Genomic DNA, 22,563 nt, shown 5'->3' with positions numbered 1-22,563 from the left:
CTATGGCACATGGTAACAGGCAGACGTGCTGTATGGGCGTAACAAGCCGGTCCATCCCACTGTCTCTCCCTGTCCTAGTGGTAATCCCCACCTCTACAGGACCTTGGACGGGTAGCGGGTCACGCCCCCAAGATGTCCAGTGCTTGTGGTAAAGCGAGACCCGGGGGTTCTTGTTCTATATTCGGCTTGGACACTGGTGTGTAACTGACTAGGGCTATTCACTGGTGACCATAAGGAGCATAAAAGCTCTTCACATACCCCATGTCTAACACATTCACCTTGTTGCAATCCCCCACTTCCGTGTACTGGTTGCCTAGCAACAGTAATCTGTGCCAAAAGTTAGTTTTAAGCGTTCACACAGTACATGATTTGTGTCTTCCATGATGAAAGTTCCAATTCAGAACTGAAACGTTGGATTTAAATAAACCTATTTTTTGTTTCACATATATCTGTGTTAAAACTCCTTGTAGTGCTGCTGTTTTTGCATTTTTATTCTATTTATATTTCAAAAGTGTATTAAAAATACATGTAAAGCCGACGTGACGTTCGGTCCACTCAGGTACCTTTCTCAAGGCAACCATGTTTAATCCCACACGTGTTTATATACCATAATCCCACAGATCCTTCAACAGGAAGTGATATCAATTATCCTTAAAAAATAAGCATATTATTTGGTACCAAAATTACAATATCAGTGTTAAAATTACAAGTGTTAAAACAAGTGACCAAGTGCACATTGCATCCACCATATATATTATTAAAATGAAAATATTGACATACTGAGTGCAAATAGAGCCATAAAGTGAGGCAGTGCTATTACCTATGCCGTTAAAACTAAGCTAAAAGACAGCCTATCAGCTGTTAATAATGTCGGTCAATCCTTAGATATGTTACATTTGTCTAGCTGTAATATGTTAACAACCCTAGATGTTATGCTTGTATCCAATTCAATTATTGGAAAGCTGAAAAAAAGCTATATGTGTCAATTCTGACTTTCTATACAATTATCACATAGTAGCTAAAACATCTGGGTCAAAACTAGCCAGTCCTGATGAATTGACTCCATAACTACATTCACAGCAGGGTTTGTAATGATTTTTGCCTTTACATCCCCTTTAAATGTCCAAAACAGGTTTACTGAACACAGGAAAAGTTGTACTGATGTTTACAAATGGTGACAATGAGGTAGAATAGTTTGCTCCAATATACAAGTATAGACCTAGGCACAGGACTGGATTGGGATTCAAAATAGGCCCTGCCATAACTAGTACATACAGGCCCAAACAGCCCCCTCCAGCCCACTTTATAGTCACTTTCTATGGCATCTTGCAGCAGCCCCTCTGGAATTTGCCAGAACTCACAGATTGCCAGTTCGGGCCTAGGCATCGGCACCACTGAGGAAATATTTTGGTAGACAAGATAAACCTTTATGAAATACCAGCTAGCACTGCAGGCCCCTTCCAACGAAAATCTCAGACAGTAGCACGAGTCCGTTTCTAAACTGTGATCCCTTCACTTTAAAGGGGAAGGAAACCTAGTCGACGCAAAACCCCTACCCCCCCTCCCGTTTGTTGCCCACCCTCCCTCCTCCCCCTGGCCTACCCGTCCCACTGGGCAAATGCCCCTAACTTGTTACTTACCCTTCTGCGCACGTCCAGTCCAGGGAGTTCACCGACGACATCTTCTTCCACGCGATCTTATTCCTGCTGTGAACGGCGTTTTGGCGCATGCGCAGTAGGATCATTTCGCCGGTACGGATCTACTGAGCATGCGCCAAAAGTCACGCGCATGCGCAGTAGATCGTACCGGCGAAATGATCCTACTGCGCATGCGCCATTCACAGCAGGAAGAAGATCGCGTGGAAGAAGATGTCGTCGGTGAAGTCCCTGGACTGGACCTGCGCAGAAGGGTAAGTAACAAGTTAGGGGCATTTGCCCAGCGGGACGGGTAGGCCAGGGGGGAGGAGGGAGGGTGGGCAACAAACGGGAGGGGGGGTGGGGGGTTTGCGCCGGCTAGGTTTCCTTCCCCTTTAAAGAGATACTAACACCAGAAAATAACCCTTTTTTTATATCCAGCATAACATTGTCTTTGAATGCTATTTATAATTTTGTCATAAAAGTATTTGTGCTTTTACATTTACTTTCTTACCCCCATGTTCCTATATGTGGGGGCAGCCATATTTGTATGGAGTCCCTGTTCCCCAGTTTCACAAAAGGGGGTTGTAGATGTATAATATACATTCTTTACTGGGGCCTTGTTGTCCCAGGTTCTACAGTCTGGTCAGAAAATGGTGGCTAAAGAGGAAGGTAGTAGTGGTAGTGGCAATAGGAGGATAAAAGTCAAAGTCCCAATACAATGTTGCTTTTCATACACTTGCTTTTCTACGCTACCCAATAAACCACATCATACACGAGGAATTGTTAAACAGGTGTCCTTTCCATGAAAACACAAATATCTGGAGTCACGAACAGTAACAAACATGACCAGCACGACTGAACAGCCGCTTTGCCTCTCCAATGATGGCGGGACGTAGCGGTCATGACGCGGCTGCGTGGTAGCTAGTGGGGAGGAGCGGCACACGCTGTAGTGAGAGCGCATTGTTTGTTTGAAAGGAGGAATCAGGGCCGAGCCGCGGCCGTGTAGTAGAGGGGCCGGGGAGAGAGTGGGGCGGCGGCGCCGATCCTATGGATTAATGATCCTTGGGTTGTTACCGCCAGACTGTTCCGTTTCTTTTCGATTGGATCACACTGGGAGACGTACTGAAGACGCAGGGGAGCGGCGCGGTCCTTTGTGATCGGCTCCGCGACTCGTCTGCAGTTTACGGGAAAACGAGCGAGCCGTCTCCATTAGCCGCTGACAAGCCAGTGCGAGCAAGTCCGCCGCCAGCAGGTGCGTTAAAGTCTAATTCCCGTTTTCTCACTGGACACTACAATCCCCTTTCGACTGTGTGTCCCCCAGTCCTAATTGAACCACAAATCTATTACATCCGACAATCTTGTGCCTTTGTTGTATCTGAACAAAAGCTGGAGAGGCTCATGTTGGACAGCCCTGCCCTGACCTCTCTCTTTCTCCCTCCCCCAGGCAGCTGCCGGCGTCAGGGGAAGGAGGCCGCTCCGTGCTTCCCCTCTGTGTATGTGTACACTGCTGCCTGCGCTTGTTTTCTTAGACGCCATGTTTGTCATTCCTTGGTACGGACTAGTAACTAGTCAGGGGTTGCGCTTGTAGTGATTGAGGCGACGAGCTGTACGGTGGCTGCTTAGCAGACTTAATAGAAACTCTCCCCGTAGTCTAAGGGCCACCCATTGATTTGAACGGGCCCGGGAAAGTGTTTGGTGCAGTGACGTGAAGGGGCTGGCATCCTTCCCACGGTTTAGGGGGATATTAACCCTTCCATGGCCGCTGTGTTCTACTTCAGCGCAACCGATAGAGGAGCCTTTACCCCGTGTCTGACATGCAATATATGGTGGGATAAGAGATGCGAGTGTAACCACAGGGAGGTGTTTGGAATTCTTGCAACTTCTGAGGAGAAAGTTTTCCCCGAGTCACGTGACTTGCAGCTCTCGCTCCAGCTGCTCTGCACTTTTGCCAGGGTTTCCCGTTAAAGAGATACTAACACGGAAACTTTTTTTTTTTTTTTTTACATCTATCAATATGGGCTTTGAAAGCTACTTCTATTGTTGCCAAAGTATTTGCTCAAAGCTTTTACATTACCTTGTCTAACTCTCTATGAGGGGGCTGCCATATTAGTGCAGCAGGAGTCGTATTAGAAACTTTAACTGACAGACTGAGATGGGACAGTCAGGTTGGCAAAACTCTCAGGTTTAGGAACTAACAATTACTTACAAAAACAAACCTCTCGGCAAAAAGCATGACCTAAAGGTAACTTTTAATGAACATTCTTACTTTTTAGTGTCCGTATCACTTTAACTGTTGGGAGTGCTGACCCAGGGACAAGTCATCAGTCGCATGGACTTGCACGCAGGCTACTAGATTTCAGGAAAGCACTTAAATATATTGGTTATGGGACCCTTTTGGGCAAACAAGAATTCCGATCATGTCGTCTCACAACTGAAGCTAGTCAAGGTATTATGAGAGTTGTGTAGTCCATTGTAATTGGTTTGTTTATGAGAAGTAGAATTTGCTTTGCGATGGTCAATATTTTCTGTTTCTGTAAAGGTACTTGATCACTGACATGTTTTTAAAGGGATACTGTCATGGGGAAAATTTTTTTTTCCAAAATGAATCGGTTAATAGTGCTGATCCAGCAGAATTCTGCACTGAAATCCATTTCTTAAAAGAGAAAACAGATTTTCTATATTCTGTTTTGAAATCTGACATGGGGCTAGACATATTGTCAATTTCCCAGCTGCCCCAGTCATGTGACTTGTGCTCCGATAAACTTCAATCACTCTTTACTGCTGTACTGCAAGTAAAGGTGGCCATACACGGGCCGATAAAAGCTGCCGACAGACCGTGTCGGCAGCTTATTGGCCCGTGTATGGGGCCCCGCGACGGGCTTCACCGATCGAGATCTGGCCGAAAGTCGGCCAGATCTCGATCGGATGGGACAGAAAATCCCGTCGGATCGCGGCCGCATCTATTCGTTGATGCGGTCCCGCGATCCGACCGCCCGTTTGGGCATCGTTAGGATCCGATCGTTGGGCCCTAGGGCCCACGATCGGATCAGCCCGATATTGCCCACCTCAAGGTGGGCATATCGGAGGGAGATCCGCTCGTTTGGCGACATCGCCAAACGAGCGGATCTCTCCATGTATGGCCACCTTTAGAGTGATATCACCCCCCTCCCTTCCCCCCCAGAAGCCAAACAAAAGAACAATGGGAAGGTAACCACATAGCAGCTCCCTAACACAAGATAACAGCTGCCTGGTAGATCTAAGAACAACACTCAATAGTAAAAACCCATGTCCCACTGAGACACATTCAGTTACATTGAGAAGGAAAAACAGCCTGCCAGAAAGCATTTCTCTCCTAAAGTGCAGGCACAAGTCACATGACAGGGACAGCTGGGAAATTGACAAAATGTCTAGCCCCATGTCAGATTTCAAAATTGAATATAAAAAAATCTGTTTGCTCTTTTGAGAAATGAATTTTGGTGCAGAAGTCCGCTGGAGTAGCACTATGAACTGGTTCGTTTTGAAAAAAAAAAAAATGTTTTCCCATGACAGGATCCCTTTAAGGTTCTGGTCTTCTGCTTGTATTTCAAGTGTTTAGTGCATTTACACTCACCCCCTTGCCTTTTAGCACCACGTGGGCTGCTGCTGAATCTCTTTACCCGGAGATTCTTGTGTTCTCTAGCAAGATGCAAGAAAATCGGCTTTAAGCCTGTTACAAATAGCTGCTATTAGTTTCCCTGTTGGTCATGTTTGAGTATTACCTTATCAGAATGCACAAAAAGAGTATAAATTATGTAGCACTCTCTGGGTTTTACTTATTGAAGGGTCAAACTGAAAATTAAAAAAAAAAAATCCAATTTGAGATTTTAAATGGCTCTTTAAGAATTCAAATTTCGACTTTGCTACCTAAAACTCTTGATAAATCTGCCTCTAAGGGGCGCATTTATCAATATTTGAATTCATGCGAGTTTTTTTTTTAACTCGCATGAATTCGATTTTACTCCAAATTCGAATATTCATTCTAAAAATCTAATATCTTAAACTCGGACGATTCTTATTGAGTCGAAAGCTCGAATCGAATTCAATCAAACTCGGTTCGAGTTTTTTCTCCGAAAAAAATTGAATGTTACGAAGGCTGCAAACATCTCCAAATTGGTCACTGGTCCTCTCCCATTGACTTATTGACTTTCGGCAGGTTTTAGGTGGCGGATAGTCTAATTCGAATTCTTAAAGGGCAAGAGTATGATCAATCTCAAAAATCTAATTCCATTTAAAAAAAAAAAACATAATAGGATATTTTCCTAGTCGAATTTGACAGTTTTGACCATAAAAAAAAAATTGAATTCGAATTTTCAATTCAACCCTTAATAAATCTGCCCCTAAGTGTCACATAGTTGACTGTTACTGTTCAGTGCCTTGGGTAGATTTCATCATAGCTAGGTAAAGTAGATTTTATTGTATCCTGTAGGAAAACACAAGCCTTCTATAGGAAGCATTATATATGCGCATGCATGCATTTGTGATTACACATGCAATTGGTTATGCATAGGATGTTTTAGAATGGTTGTTTTGGTAACATTTTTGATAGCCGCTCCACCCACTGCGTAATTATAGAAAATGTCACTCCAATCAACTTTTTTTGTATTCATTTAACATTTTATTTTATAGATCTTTATAAATGTGATGGAAATCGAAAGCATTGTTTGTTTATCTTATCCTGCTGCATGGTTGTGACAATTCACAAGTCAGTTAAAGTGGACCTGTCATCCAGAGACAAAAATCTGTATACCGTATATACTCGAGTATAAGCCGAGGTACCTAATTTTACCTCCAAAAACTGGGAAAGCTTATTGACTCGAGTATAAGCCGAGGGTGAGAAATGCAGCAGCTTCTGGTAAGTTTCAATCAAAAAATTGATTTTCTGCTCCCATTGGAGGTGCCGGAGTCTCGTTTTTGGATGCCGGCCACCATTCTTGGACGCCGGCGAATATTCTTGGAGACTATTCTTGGACGCCAGCGACTATTCTTAGGCGCCGGAGACCGTTTTTGCGCTTGACCCGAGTATAAGCCGAGGTAGAGTTTTTCAGCATATTTTGGGGGCTGAAAAACTCGGCTTATACTCGTGTATATACGGTAATAAAAGTCCTTTTCAAATTAAACATGAAATCCAATTTCTATTTTTCATTAAAGTGTTCATAACTGTTCTAAGATCATTTAAAAGTCTCAGCTGTCAATCAAATATTGTCTGCCCCTCCTCTATGCCATGGGCATAGAGGCGGGGCAGACAATTACTTTCACTTTCCATTCAGCACTTCTTAGATGTCACTTCTCTCCCCACATTCCCCCATTCTCTTTTCCATTTAATTGTGTAGCCAGGGAATGGGGATGGACATCAGGTCCCACATTCTGGTGCACAAACAAGATTCTGAGATGATGCAAGGCTTGCTTTAATAACAGTGTCCACAAAATGGCTCCTGCCTGCTTGCTATAATTTTGAAATCCCAGACTGAAGGAAACAAGATTCAAATAATTTATATACTGTAATTAAAGTTCCTTTTGCTTGACTGATGTGATAAAATAGGATTTTGAATAATTTTTTTTGGGTGTCGGGTCCCCTTTAAGGCTATGGGCACATGGGCTCTTAACCTATGTATTTTTGCGGAGAAGAGGATGCACTTCATGCCCCTGCACAACTTATCTGAGCCGCTTCTGCTTGTGTGCAGCTCTGCTTCGTGTAAGCACGCAGGAGGATATAATTTAAATTAAGAGACGGACATAGAGCGAATTCGCTTCTCTCAACCTGAGAGCAGCCCAAGGCTGATGGCTCTGGCTGCTGTCAGCCTGCATATTTTTGCAGGCTGAGAGAAGCAGATCTGCTCCTTGCCCCTGCTCCATTGATTTGATTCCGATCAGCCTATGTGCATGTACACACAGCGAAGCTGAAGTCAGCCTGGAGATGCCTCCTTTTACGTATTTGGGCTAACTTCAGCTCCGCTGTGTGTGCGCACCAAAGCCTAAGAAGTACTGTGCAGTTTTTTAATTTTTTTGTAAGCAAACCAGAACAATTACCCATGGTAAGCCATTATAATCACTGGGGTTGGGGGAGTAGAACCTAATGTTTGGCACCACCCAGTGAATAATACCTTTCCTTCCCCTTTAGCACAATTGAAATAAAACTTTTTTTTAACCAAGCTGTGTGACTTTTGCCAAAAAAAAAAGTTTGTGGAGTACCTCATTAAGTAGTCATTCAATGCTTTTTTTCATATTGACTGTTTTTTTCCTCTTTTTCTTCTTTTGTGTCAGACTCTTTGGTATGGTAAACTTGGTTTTCAATAAACAACAACAATGACATACTTGAGGGGAAAAGAAAATCACTCTACAACATGTGGTACATCCTGAACAGAAACCACGGAAACCAGTCCCTTTTAATCTTAGTTTTTCGGTTTTGCTTTGCCTTTCCCCCCCAATACCTCATACTTTGCATGTTAAATACATGCTTAGGATGCTTAATATCAAATACTGTTTATTTAGTGATGAGCAAATCTGTCCCATTTTGCTTTGCCAAAAATTTGCAAACCTGTGAAAACTTATTAAAGTCGATGGGTGTTTTTCTGCGGTGGCCATGCAACTTTTTCTGTGCTCAATACATTGGATTTTTTTTGTGGCAAAAGCTGGTGAGAAATTTCACTCATCACAATTTAGGATTTGTACTTCTTATTATTTGCTATTCTGCACACAGTGCAGCATTTTTTCTAATCTGTGAAGCAACTAAAAGTTAAAAAAAAGGGGGCTTGAGGAAACTGGTGTTCAACTGGCAAGCTTGAACTCGTAAGAACCTTAAAACTTCTAGTTCTGAGAGTAGTTATACATGAGTAGTTTTTTGTGCATAATCCTTTCAGGTTTCACTGCACAAGATATGTACAGGTATTCGGAGGTTTCATGTTTTTTTTTTTTTTTTTGCTGTGGGCATAGATCAACAATGAACTCTGCAATACAGATCAAACCTTATATTTGTATTTACTATTGGTCTTTTCCTGTACACAACTAAAGGGGAAGCGTAACTTACTAGCACACTTGTGTTCGTAAATCATAAGGGACCATTATTTTATTCAAGATCCCTTCTTTACAAAAAAAGCTTCATTAAAAAATACATTTGGTTTTGCTGTTATAATAGTCCAACATTTCAACTTAAACCAGCTAAAATATTTGGCACAGAATATTTTATTGATTACCTCCCACAGGGAGCTTACCTGAGCTACACCAGTGCCTACCCTGAAGTCCTGGAGCCCTCTCTACCAGCAACCTCCATCTTTATCTCTGTCCAGTGTAGTTCTGGCCAGGACAACTTTCACTTTCACTTTTCTCACACTGCCAGCAGCCTGCTTCACAACTCTGCAGTTAATGCTGATCTTTAATTTGAAAGGAACACATATGTAATTTATTAAATAAAAATATATCATTAGGGTAAAGCCACACGAGGAGATTCGGGGAGATTTTGTTGCCTGGCGACTAATCGCCTCAGTGAGGCAACTTTGGGCGACTATTGAAAACGAAGTGCTGCGTGTGCATTAGCGCAGGTGACTATGCATTGTAGCCTATGGGGAAAAACACAGAGGCAGTTCGGGGAGATAGTCGCTCAAAAGACGAGGCGATTAGTCGCCAGGCGACAAAATCTCCCCGAATCTCCTTGTGTGGACTTGCCCTTAGGCTTATTACGTACAAATACTGAGCAGTTCAAAAAGGTAACACTCAAAGCTTACAATCTAAAAAGAGATTTTTATATATATATATGTAATAAATAGGTAGTAAATGATGCACTTTGGGTCTTAATGAAAATCAAAATCTGCAAAATTTGTATTAGTTAATATTTTGGTCCCACAAACAGACCTTTCTCAAGGCATACAAGAAGGGTTCGTTAATGGAACAAAAAACCTTTCTTCTAATTATTCTAACTGCTACCTATTAACCTATACCTGCTACCTATAACATTATATGTCTATTATGACGGCTCCTGGCCAATTATTTGCCTTCAACTTTGAAAGCACCCTTTGCAAGTAAAAAGGAGGAATGTGTGGTCAATTACTTATTGTAATAAATGTAAATGAAGGACAGTGCTCCCTATCAACTACGTTTTTACAAATTAATTTCAAACATGTTGTGTGGCTCAAGCCGGACTTATCCAGGGTAGCCATGTGTGATCACAAGAAGTCCTGATAGTGTCCTAAAGTCATGACTGACCTTGGATACAATTGTCTACTTTCTGGCTAGAGGGGGCCTAACTGTCCTCTATGGGTGGGTTGTGGTAACTGGGAGTTTATGTAATTCAAATATAATAAGCATGACTTTCTGCGCTGCTCCATTGTTTTATTTTGACCCACATTTCACTGGCTTCTTTGCTCTTCTTAGTTTACTCAACTAGCTTCCTCTTCTTAGTTTACTCAACTAGCTTCCATTTTACAGTTATGTGCAACTCCCAGATTATTCTCTGTAATTTACAGCACCAACTTTCCTGGATCTACACAAATTCCCTGTGTTTGCCACTCCTGGATGCACAAAGACACATTCCTGCAGTACCTTAATACTGATTAATAACACCCATGGCGTTCATTCTGATGTATTAATTAACAAGAGTTAGATCCATGTTCCTTATTCAGAAAGTTCTCTGACCTCTATGTACTTTACTGATGCACCCGGTCTACCTCCTTCACCTCCCCTTGTACTAGTTAGCCTTCTCAGTTTTTTGTAATATAATTCCCGAGTCCCACCCCTTCAATAGTTAACTTGTATTTCTTCTTTGTCTTTCTTGTCTGGCAGATGCTGTATACCTAGTCATGAGCCATTCAGTCCACACTACCAATAACCTGTTAGCATCTGTAGACACATGTTTGCCGCAGCTTCTAGGGGGAGGGATATACATTACATTATACAAAATTCCTGGACCAGCATTTCCCTTTGTGACGTGGTGTCTCTTTATTTAAATTTACATGATACAGTATGTTTTGTCTGTTGTTGTGCTGTTTAAATTAAATTATGTTTTATTTTCATATATATACTATAGACCAGGTCGGTCAATATTTATTCCATAGACCGATAAAATATTATAATATGTAAGATTATAAAATTAACAGATAAAAGATTATAATATGTAATAGTAATATAATCGTGAAACATGCTGCAATAGTCACATACTTCTGCAAATGGGTCATGTATATAAATAATTGGCGATGCTTTAAATTTAAATTGTCATACTTGTCTGAATTTTTAACCTGTAGTCTCTGTGATGCTTCTTTATTTCCAGACAGCTTCTTTTTTATGATTAGTTGCTATTCTTTCTTGCAGACAGCCTAAAATGAGGCGAAAAGGCCGTTGGCACAGGGTTCCTGCTCCCCGTTCCTCTACTTCTCCATGTAGTATTAAACATTCTCCAACTCGGGAAACCTTGACATACGCCCAAGCTCAAAGAATGGTTGAAATTGAAATAGAGGGTCGTTTACACAGGATCAGTATTTTTGATCCTTTGGAGATTGTTTCAGAGGATGATCTTACTGCTCAAGAAATTAGTGAATGTAATAGCAATAAAGAAAACAGTGAGCAGCCTCCCCAGATTTGTCTAAGATCCAAGAGGCATAAAGCAAATACAGGGAAAAAGAAAAGTGAAGTTCTTCCAACTGTGCACGGCCACACTACTACCAGTGTTCTCCCAGAGCCCAAAGTTCGTGTTATAGAATGTAGTCCACCATCTGCTCCAAACAGGTCTCCTAGCTATTACCAATTTCTGGACAAATCAGCTGAAGAGCTTGACAAGGAAGTAGAATATGATATGGATGAGGAAGACTATGCCTGGCTGGAAATGATTAATGAAAAACGTAAAAGTGATGGATGTTCTGCAGTGTCCCAAGACATATTTGAATTTCTTATGGACAGATTTGAAAAGGAATCTTACTGTGAAAACCAAAAGCAAGGTGACCAGCAGTCTTTGATCGATGAGGATGCTGTATGCTGTATTTGTATGGATGGTGAATGTCAGAACAGCAATGTCATCTTATTTTGTGATATGTGTAACTTAGCTGTACACCAAGAGTGTTATGGGGTGCCATACATACCAGAAGGACAGTGGCTTTGTAGGCATTGTCTTCAGTCTCGTAATATACCCATTGACTGTGTTTTGTGCCCAAATAAAGGAGGTGCCTTTAAAAAGACTGATGATGATAGATGGGGTCATGTTGTTTGTGCTCTATGGATACCAGAAGTTGGATTCGCAAATACAGTTTTTATTGAGCCTATTGATGGTGTTCGAAACATTCCTCCTGCAAGATGGAAGTTAACTTGTTACCTCTGCAAGCAAAAAGGTGTTGGTGCCTGTATCCAGTGCCATAAGGCTAATTGTTATACTGCTTTCCATGTGACCTGTGCTCAGAAAGCAGGTTTATATATGAAGATGGAACCTGTGAAAGAACTGACTGGCACTATCACAACATTTTCTGTTAAAAAGACTGCGTACTGTGCCGCACACATGCCTCAAGGTTGTGTTAGGAGGCCATTAAATATTTATGAGGAGCCAGAATCTAAAAATGGCATTTGTAGAAAAGGTTCTGAGAAAAATATCCGATCAACATCAAAAGCTAGGAGGAAAGCGAAGAAAGCAAAAAAAGCTTTAAATGAAACTTGTAATGTTCTTCCAACAGTCACCGTACCTGATATCCCACCTCAAAGGTAAGATCCTAAACTAACTCATTGTTTTTATATTATTTCATTGTCTTGATTTGCAGAGTTACATTTTCAAAAGATACATTTTCAAAATATCCATTAATGTCAACATGTGGCAGTGCACTGTTTTGGTTGATAATCCCAATGCTGGAATGGTTTCTCCTCAATGGGAGGCAGTCGCCAGCAGGTATTTTGTTTACTGTAACCCTAAACCTCATTTACTATGTTATGTTTTCTCTGTTGGTGTGGGATCACTTTTCTTGAATCCTTCTATCCAGAAAGTCCCAAATTACAGGAAGGATGTGTACCATAGAGTACATTTCAAATAATCCTGATTTAAAAAAAAAAAAGAATTTTTCTGTAATTCTAAAACAGTACCTTGTACTTAATCCTAACTAAATTGCGTAGATCCATTTTGATGACAGTGCAGTCGTATGGGGTTAACTTGTTTAAATTATTTTTAGCAGACATTTCTCTGGAAAAGGTCTCAAGCAACCTGTTAAGTGAGGTTCATTTTTTTTGTTAGTCAGTTTAAGGTAACAGGTCTGGTTAATCCATTTTGCACCTGTAAAAAAAAAACCAAAACATGTGTTATAAACCTAAAGGTTACAGAAATGTAATGCATTATCCCATAGATGTGGTTCTCATCTAATGGGTCTACTTTGTGGATCAACTGAATTTCATCCACCAACTGTTCTTTCTTAACAAACAATAACTGTAGAAGATCTGACATTCTTTTAAAGGAGGACTAAACTTTAGCAAAGATGTCTATATTATGTATAAAAATGCTTTACATTTTGTGGTTCTGTATGAACCCAAGCATCCCCCCAGTAGCTCCACATCTCCGATTCTGCTGATTCAGGGCATATGCTGTCAGTTACCTGAGCATGAGGATCAAATATATATATATATATATATATATATATATATATATATATATATATATATATATATATATATATATATATATATATATATATATATATATATATATATATAATACACAAAAGCCATGAATATCTTGTAAATTATAGCCTTATAAACGGTGAGTTCTGATGTCATTTCTGGCACATGACTCACTGAAACTTGTGTATTAGAATAAATAAAGTACCCCCAGTTGCAAAATGAGTATATCATGTTTTTATATGGTCATGAAATTTCTCGGTAACTTATAATTATCCTTATATTTTACAAGAGGGGGTACTTTATTAACTATATACAGTAAAATATATACTATATATTCACTATAAAAAATGTTTTCCCCTTCCCAGCCCTAATTTGCATATGCAAATTAGGTTTCGGTATTCGGCCGAATCTTTCTCAAAGGATTCGGGGGTTCGGCCGAATCCAAAATAGTGGATTCGGTGCATCCCTAATATATATCCCTGTAGCATCAGTTTAGAGGACATGCAAACCTAATTGTTGCTTGCTGATTCTCACTAGCTGCTCAGAGTCATGGAGCATGTGAGTGTTACAGACTTAAAGGGATTCTGTCATGATTTTTATGGTGTAGTTTTTGTTTCTAAATTACACTGTTTACACTGCAAATAATTAACTCTACCATGTAAAATTTAATTTCTGTATTTTTTTTTCTAGTTGTAATATTGGTGTGTAGGCAGCCATCTCAGGTCATTTTGCCTGGTCATGTGCTTTCAGAAAGAGCCAGCACTTCAGAATGGAACTGCTTTCTGACAGGCTATTGTTTCTCCTACTCAATGTAACTGAATGTGTAGCAGTGGGGCATGCATGTTGTTCTTGTATCTACGGGAGCTTTTATCCGATAACTTTCCCATTGATGGGCTGCTGAGGGGGGAAGGTAGGAGATGATATCACTCCAACTTGCAGAAATAAAAACTACACCATAAAAATCATTAAAATAACTGAATGTTTTTAGTAGAATTGAGGCACGGAGTTCCATATTCGAAAAATATTCATTATCTAGTAAGATACTGGACAACACTAGCAGGCCAAATTATTTGTTTCATTGTGAATGCTACTAATCTATATTGATTTGTTTTCTTCAGAGTAAATAAAATCGTTAATCAAGTATCTATTCCGAGGAAGAAGCAGTTCATTGAAAGAGTTCATAGTTACTGGATGCTAAAAAGACTTTCAAGAAATGGCATTCCCTTGTTGAGGAGGCTCCAGTCAAGTTTACAGTCGCAAAGGAATATACAAGAGGTATATGCTTTTCTAAAAGTGACAGGCTATTCCTGTTTTAACTGGGTTACGCAAGTTCTGCTTATAGAAGGATGCTATCAGTTAGACCTGACACATTCAACCTGCCTGGCTTTGAAAGTTGGAGAGGTACCACCCTTTGATGGAAGCATCCGTATATAATATACAACAGTTAAATAAATACATGCAGACACTAATCTGACTTTACTTTTTACAAATATACATTTTATTAAATATAATTATAGATGAAACGCATGTGGTAGAAAAAATATACAAAACACAATTGGCATATGTACAATTCCTCTTTTAATTTTTCTCCAGTGGGTTTACATGCACTAGTTAATGCCCTGTTGTCACTAAGTAGATTATGTGCTGTGGTCACTAAAAGTCTTGGAATAACAGGAAGAGTGTTTTTTAGCAAAAAAAAAAAAAAAACCAAGGCTTTGAGTTGGCATCCCAGTGAGAAATCATATGAAATTCAGCTTTTCATTGTATATTGTCTTTAGAGTGAAGATGATGAGGAAGTACAGGCCTTGAAGAAGAAATTGAAGTACTTGCAACGTTTAAGACATGACCTAGAAAGAGCTCGATTGTTAATTGAACTCATCCGAAAACGAGAAAAACTAAAGCGTGAGCAGGTATATTAGTGTATTTCTTTATCAGAATGTTTGTTTTTCACCTTTTGCCAGGTAACTACTTGATGGGTGATTGAGAAAATTAGGCAACACGATATCATTTTGTTTTGTGTCTTTTTAGGGATAGGTGTAAAGATATTATATTCGTCATTACAAAATTTACAAATGCAGATGTCACACTGCTGAATTTTTACGCTTCTGTTGCAGGTATAAGACCCCTTATCTGTTGCAGGTATAAGACCCCTTATCTGTTGCAGGTATAAGACCCCTTATCTGTTGCAGGTATAAGACCCCTTATCTGTTGCAGGTATAAGACCCCCTTATCTGTTGCAGGTATAAGACCCCTTATTTGGAAAACCATAAGGGGGTTATTTACTAAAACTTGACATTCTCTCTTTATTAAAAAAAACCCTTAATTTAACAATAATTTTTCTTGAAAAAAACGATGCTAAAAACTTTTGCAACAAAATCAAACCTAAATTAGAATTGTGTGACTTTTTTTATTTGGAGCTTGAATTGTGCAACTTTTTTGAGTGTTCACCCAAAAGACTTTTAATTATTCGGATTATCAAAGTATAACCAGTGCTAAAAGCCGGAAACTTTTAAGAATCATGAAGGCAAAGAACATGTTCCAAAGGTTAAAGGGACGATCTGCCATTGACTTAAATGATTTTGACAGGTTTTAGCTGGAGTATTTTCAGAATCTAATTGTTTGCAGCCTCAGGGTATAATAAATCTGGAAAAATGAAATGCTCAACAAATTTGAGGTTTTTTCACTTTAAAATTCAACTAGAAGAATTTGAGTTTTAATAAATATGCCCCTAAATGTAACTTAATCCATAATATGTATGTTGAAAACAAAATGTAGCCTTGTGAAGCCAATAAAATAAATACATCTCGCATGATTTTACACAGGGTGTGTCCTTCTGAATGTTCCTGGGCTCGATTTGACTCTTATGGTTTATAGGCCCCCTGTCTGCTCGGGCTTCATTGACATCTATGCATGACATAATTATTTTACTATAATCCTTTTTGGACATGCAGTATGATAAACAAGTGGCCCCCTACATGTAAAGTTGCACGGTTTATTCCTTTGGAGGTTGTATATTTAGGGTTGGACCTACATAGATCGTTTTTCCTCATATTCCCATGGAAGGCCATACTGCAGTTTGGGAACTTTTGCTTTAAATTACCACCGATTCTATGTTGTTCATAGAGAGAAAGTAAAATGTGCTTAAAATCGCCTTCACTTATAATAGTTGATTCTGTGAATGTTTAGGTAACCCTTATTTTAAATCTCTTAACTAGGTTAAGGTCGAACAAGTTGCTATGGAACTTAAACTGACTCCACTCACTGTATTGCTACGATCCCTTCTTGAACAGCTACAGGAAAAGGATCCAGCTCGCATATTTGCTCATCCTGTTAATCTTTCAGAGGTGAGTATTTTTATTTTTTAGGAGCTCTTCAGGTCATCACAAATAATTTATTTTCATTGGCAGTAGGCCATCAAGTTCAACTGTTCATCATAACAAAAAGGCAATAGGACATCAAGTTAAAGGAGAAGGAAACCCCCTGGGCGCAAAACCCCTCCCCTGTGTTTACCCTCCTCCCCCCTGGGCAAATGCCCCTATCTTGTTACTCACCCCTCTGCGCAGGTCCTGTCCACGGAGTTCACAGTCGCCATCTTCTTCCTGCGTTGACCGGCGTCTTCTGGCGCATGCGCAGTAGGAACAGTTACCGGTACGGATCTACTGCGCATGCGCCGAATGTCACGAAAACTTTGTGACATTCGGCGCATGCGCAGTAGATCCGTACCGGTAACTGTTCCTACTGCGCATGCGCCAGAAGACGCCGGTCAAAGGAGGGAGGGGGGTCAACACAGGGGAGGGGTTTTGCGCCCAGGGGGTTTCCTTCTCCTTTAAACCCTACCAAATGATATACACACACATACTTATACAAGGATATTGTTACAATCATATATAACCAGAAATTACAGAGCGTGTTCCAGGTCTTTTAAATAAAGCTTGCAACATTTCAGTCTTGGTTACAGGGCCTTTTTCAAGATCTTATATTATCAATTATATTATTAAAGATTTTGAGATTACTGTGGCCTGCATATTATGCCTGTCCTAGACTCTTCAACCAATGACACACATTGCTAATTGTCACAGGCCAGAAAATACCCTGCCATAGACAATACAGAGAATTGCCTCTGCTAAAACACTCAAATCTTATAATCCCTCAAAAATGCCTTTGCATGCAAATTTGAGCAAGTATTGGATTTGTGTGTTTTAGCAGAGACCATTCTCAGTGTTGTCTATGGCAGGGTATTTTCTGGCGTTTTGTAGATGTGACAAGTAGTATCGTGTGTCATTGCCCAAAGGCATTAATAGAGTCTACTTTACAATGAATTCCTTTATAAGTGGTGATATCTGAATGGATTGATACCGATGTGCTAGTCTCATTTCTTTGTAGTTCAGCTGGTATCCAAAACAGTTGTATTTATTATAAAGGAACTGCTTCATGCACCCACAACAAGATGTGTTGACAAGTTAAATTTTCCCTGACTGGACAAATAATCTGAGATCCTGCCAGATCGGAGGGTGGTCTGTCAAAGCAGCCCCATGACCTGACATGCATTTCTAATCAGTTTGCCAGACCAGATCTGCCCAACTCTAAGTTTTGTTTCTTCATTAAAACTTATTTAAACTTTTTTTTCCCCTGATATACAGGTTCCAGATTATTTGGACCATATAAAGCACCCTATGGATTTTTCTACTATGAAAAAACGGTTGGAAGATCAGAGCTACAGAAATCTGAATGGATTTGAAGAAGATTTCAACCTTATTATTGAGAACTGTATGAAATACAATGCAAAGGATACAATTTTCTATAGAGCCGCAGTACGGTTAAGAGATCATGGAGGTGTTTTATTGAGGCAAGCTAGAAGAGAGGCTAATGTGATTGGCTTTGATGAGGAAACAGGGATGCATTTACCTGAGCAACCAAAAATTGAACCTCCACCACAGTTTTCATGGGAGGATGGTAAGTCATTTGATTACCTTCCACCTTGCGTATTGTGTGTGTGTGTGTGTATGTGTGTATACACATTGTATCACAAGAGGATTTCCAGCACACACGTCAAATAGAGTTCTTGGTACCTGGGTGCAGTGTCCAAAAATTAAAACGTAGCAGCGAAGAAGGGTCTGCACACACAGGACTTAAAAATCAATAAATGGTTTTATTCAAGTGAAGGGAGACCTGACGTTTCAGTCAACAATCTAACCTTTATCAAAAGTGCATATCAAACACAGAGTGACCTTTTTAACCCCTGGAAGTAGGAAAAGGCGGAAGTTACATCAATCAATAATACATGACGTGTGCAAACAATACATATATACAGTGAAATACTCAAATACAATGAAAAATCATATAGCGCAGTGTCAATATGTTGTAAAGTACTACGTAACTAATTGCTTGTGGTAGTTTATAAGCTGTCATCGCTTACTGGTCTAACAGGAATGTAAAACCATTACCGTCCGTGTCTTTAGAAATGCATAATTGATAGGGTTAATGTATGTATGCTGTATACTGTATATCAAAAGTGGACTCATCCATTACAGAAATATGCACAGTAAAACAGTAGCCCAGCTATAAGGAAATATATCCAACTTGCTTTCTCAATTCAGAATGGAGCAGCATTCCAGGGGATATATTCCCAAAGAAAGATCCTATTTACAAGTTATTCTGAAGTGAGAAAGCCAGTTTGATGACTGGTGAAATGTCCAAGGAAAAACCACAACAAATCCAGTTGACTTGACTTATTTCTACAGATGTACTGAAAAAGTTAGTTTTGTTTTACTAATTGGCTACAAATTGTTGTTTTTCTGGATCTCCTTTGCTATGGCCAGTAGCAGTTTGGTAGTAAAGAAATTCACAGGCACTCAGAGCCAGTTACAGGGTATAGGGTTCTCCCTGCTTGTAAATGCTGTGCTACTGAATTAGGGAGGGAGCCAGTCCCCCTGTCACTGAGCAGCGGGCCTCACTATCCCTGGGAAAGCAAGGGTGTGCAAAAGCTTCCTATTCAGAGGATTGGCAGCAGTAGTTTGCACATAGACTGCAAAGGGTAACAAAAAAAATGTATCTAGCATATGTGTGTATTAATGTATTAGCGAAGTAAAATAACCTTTCAATAATTTAAAAGAGCAACCCTCTAAAACATTCTGTATCTTTATCTCTCTAGTTGATAAACTGCTTAATCCCAATAACCGAGCACACATGGCTTTGGAAGAACAGCTGAAAGAGCTACTGGAAAAATTAGATTTGACTTTTGCAATGAAGTCAAGTGGATCCAGAAGTAAACGGCTGAAGTTGCTAAAAAAAGAGATTGCCAATGTTCGTCAGATGCTATCTCAACAGCATGTACAGCCCCCACAAATAGAATCTGGTATTGGAAGTTTTGAAGAAGATGGATCCATTCTGAATGATGGGGAAGAAGATGGTAAATATTAAGCCTTTTATTTATATTTAGTTTTTAATTTTTCAGGAAAATAATCTAAATAGGGCAAATGTTATTTTCAAGTAGCCTACAGCACTTGAATTTTGGTACTTGAGAATGAATCTATTGTAGGTAGATTATAGGTAAAATTTTCTAAAGGTGCCCATACATGGAGAGATCCGCTCATTTGGCGATGTCGCCAAACCAGCGGATCTCCCTCCGATATGCCCACCTTGAGGTGGGCAATATCTGGCTGATCCGATCATGGGCCCTAGGGCCCAACGATCGGATCCTAGCGAACGCAAACGGGCGGTCGGATCGCGGGACCGCATCAACGAACAGATGCGACCGCGATCCGACGGGACTTTCGGCCAGATCTCGATCGGGGAAGCCCGTCGGGGGCCCCCATACACGGGCCAATAAGCTGCCGACTCGGTCTGTCGGCAGCTTTTATTGGCCCGTGTATGGCCACCTTAAGATGAGAGTGCGCTCCCCTCTTTTATAGAACTTCTCAAAATATATAATGTACCAATATACCTCAGTAATAGAATAGATAAGAGAGAGAGTTAAACAGCGCTCCTTTTAAACTCTTTCAATGCTTCATACATATATAAAAGTTACTTGTTAGATGTTAAAGGTGCCCACAGTTGTCACTTATGTGTGCGTGAGATATCCAATATGTTGGAGCCAATTCCAGATGGCAAGAGTACTATTTGCTTCTTTACATAGTGGCATTATTTGGAAAGTTGAGACATAAGTCAAGCCATTGTAGTTAAGGTGCCCATGATGCCTTCGATTTCTTGAACTATGTTTCAATAATCTGCACCCTTTTTTTTAATCTGCTGTTCTGCAAATTGATATCAGTGATCTAGCTCTCAGTGGTTGATCATTTCTTCCTGACCCCTCTCCTGAAGGAATCAGATGCATGAACTTATAGGAGCTACATTTTTGCTGTAAACCACTGCTCTGTTTTGTGCTAATAAAGTATATACTGGTGGAAAAACCAGTGAGTGGAGGTATGGGCTAATCTGCTTGTGTTGCCTTCCATTCACTTTAAGGGTTTTGACTACTGCCGTCAAGGGAAAAATATTCGTGATCAAAACACTGCCTGCATGTTGTCACTTCTGATGGCATCAAATGAAATGGGCAGTGGCTGACCCACATGGATCAGTGACAGGTGAACCTCCTCTGCATAATGCTCTCATTAAAGGAAAACTATATTATATCCCCAAAATAATCACTTAAGCAACAGATATAGTTTATATCAAATTAAGTATCATAGTAAAGAATCTTACCAAACAGATATATATATTTAAGTAAATATTGCACTTTAACATCTCTTGCCTTGAATCACCATTTCATGATGGTCTGCGTGCTGCCTCAGAGATCACCTGACCAGAAATAGTGCAATTCTAACTGTAACAGGAAGAAGTGTGTTAGCAAAAGACAGAACTGTCTGTTAATTGGCTCATGTGACCTAACTTGTGTGTTTGTTTATGTGCACTGTGAATCCTAGGTTCCCAGGGGCGGCCCTTATTTTTTAAAATGGCAATTTTCTATTTATGATTACCCAATGACACATACTACTAAAAAAGTATATTATTATGAATATGCTTTATTTATATGAAACAGGGTTTTACATATGAGCTGTTTTATACAATATTTTTTTATAGAGACCTACATTGTTCTGGGGTATAGTTTTCATTTAATGTTTTTGTTGCCTTGGCTTGCCTTTCACTGCTCAGTGTGCCTGACTCATTTAATATCTTGAAGAGCGGTGATGGCCGTTTTAGCTGGCACTTATCACTGATAAAACACCCTGTGTGCTATAGCCTTGAAAATGCCAAACTTGTGGTAATTAAAATGCTTTAAAGAATAAGGAAACCTTTTTGTTTAAAATCCATAAAAAGACTCTCTAAACAGCCCCCAACGTGACATACCTCTTGGATGGAGGCCGATGTCTTTTCTAAGAATCTAAAACTGGCTGTTGAAAACGGTAACTTCCCTAACTAGCTTGATGGTGCTGTGACCGGCCTAAACCCACTGGGTTTTTTTCCTAGTGTCCCTCTGACAAAGTCAGACCCTGCCTCCTGCTCAGATTGAAATCAGTCAGGCATGTGCAGCGGACAGCTCTTTTGACAGACTTCCTCTTTAAAGCGGAAGAATAGGTCCATATACTAAAGGGGATGAGCTTGTCATTTGGGGACTGTTTACAATCTTTTTATGGATTTTAAAATTAAAGGGATTTGTTTTTATTCTTTAATGCACATTTCTTATGCAGAGAACCCCCTGTATATGCTGTATGAAATGCCTTTAAATTACTGGTGGTTTCAAGCATTTTAGCTAAAACATACTATTATGTTGCACTGTATGATATTAGCTTCAATAAGCTATTAATTGGCCTGGCCTGTACAGTACAGTTGATAACATACACTTGTTAAAATGGTAAAGGGACTTCCAATAACAATATCCCCACATCCTAAATACATTCTACACTGTGAGACAGTGAGAACTTTAGCCCCCAAATACATTATGTACAGTTAGAGAGAATGTGTCAAGATACTCCCATTCCCTTTCAAAAAGTAGGTTGCCTGAAGGCTGCTGCATGTTTTCCTATCCTACAAGATAAAATGTAGTTCCGAATTCTAAAAAGACGTTGGTGCCATCTAGAGGTTGATGCGAGGCTACACACATACAGGAGAAGAGCCGAGTGCTATGGTCAGAATCAAACTTAGTACGCAAGTGCTAACCACAGAAATTCAGTGCCATGTTTTTTCTTACCTATGAATGTACTTAATTTACAATTATCAATTGATGCTTATTGCTGACCTTAGATGGCTTATTTATATAAAGCATGTACATTCTGTTGCCCACGATTAAACTTATTGCATTTAGTTTAAGAACAGAAAA

The 22,563-nt window shown here is 39.9% G+C and overlaps 1 protein-coding gene across 15 annotated transcripts in view; it reads left to right on the top strand.

Annotated features, from left to right (window-relative positions):
• Nucleotides 1-2,189: 2,189 nt before the first annotated feature.
• brd1.S (bromodomain containing 1 S homeolog) overlaps nt 2,190-22,563 on the top strand; it is a 40,889-nt gene continuing 20,515 nt past the window's right edge. For 7 of the 15 annotated variants that reach the window (XR_005966661.1, XR_005966662.1, XR_005966663.1 and 4 more), the window contains exons 1-7: nt 2,191-2,889; nt 10,974-12,347; nt 14,366-14,522; nt 15,026-15,157; nt 16,463-16,591; nt 17,888-18,200; nt 19,399-19,656. Coding sequence is in view for 12 of the 15 variants with exons in the window: in XM_018255807.2 (XP_018111296.1) it covers nt 10,984-12,347; nt 14,366-14,522; nt 15,026-15,157; nt 16,463-16,591; nt 17,888-18,200; nt 19,399-19,656 (2,353 nt within the window). In the remaining 3 variants the exon portion in view is untranslated. Of the gene's footprint in view, nt 2,890-3,910; nt 4,084-6,302; nt 6,529-10,973; nt 12,348-14,365; nt 14,523-15,025; nt 15,158-16,462; nt 16,592-17,887; nt 18,201-19,398; nt 19,657-22,563 lie in introns of all 15 variants that reach the window. The other 8 variants (XM_018255806.2, XM_018255802.2, XM_041588511.1 and 5 more) reach the window with 7 other exon arrangements.

This window comes from Xenopus laevis, chromosome 3S (genome assembly GCF_017654675.1).
Source record: "Xenopus laevis strain J_2021 chromosome 3S, Xenopus_laevis_v10.1, whole genome shotgun sequence".
Classification (NCBI taxonomy): Eukaryota; Metazoa; Chordata; class Amphibia; order Anura; family Pipidae; genus Xenopus; species Xenopus laevis.
This window is presented reverse-complemented; position numbering and strand designations above follow the sequence as displayed.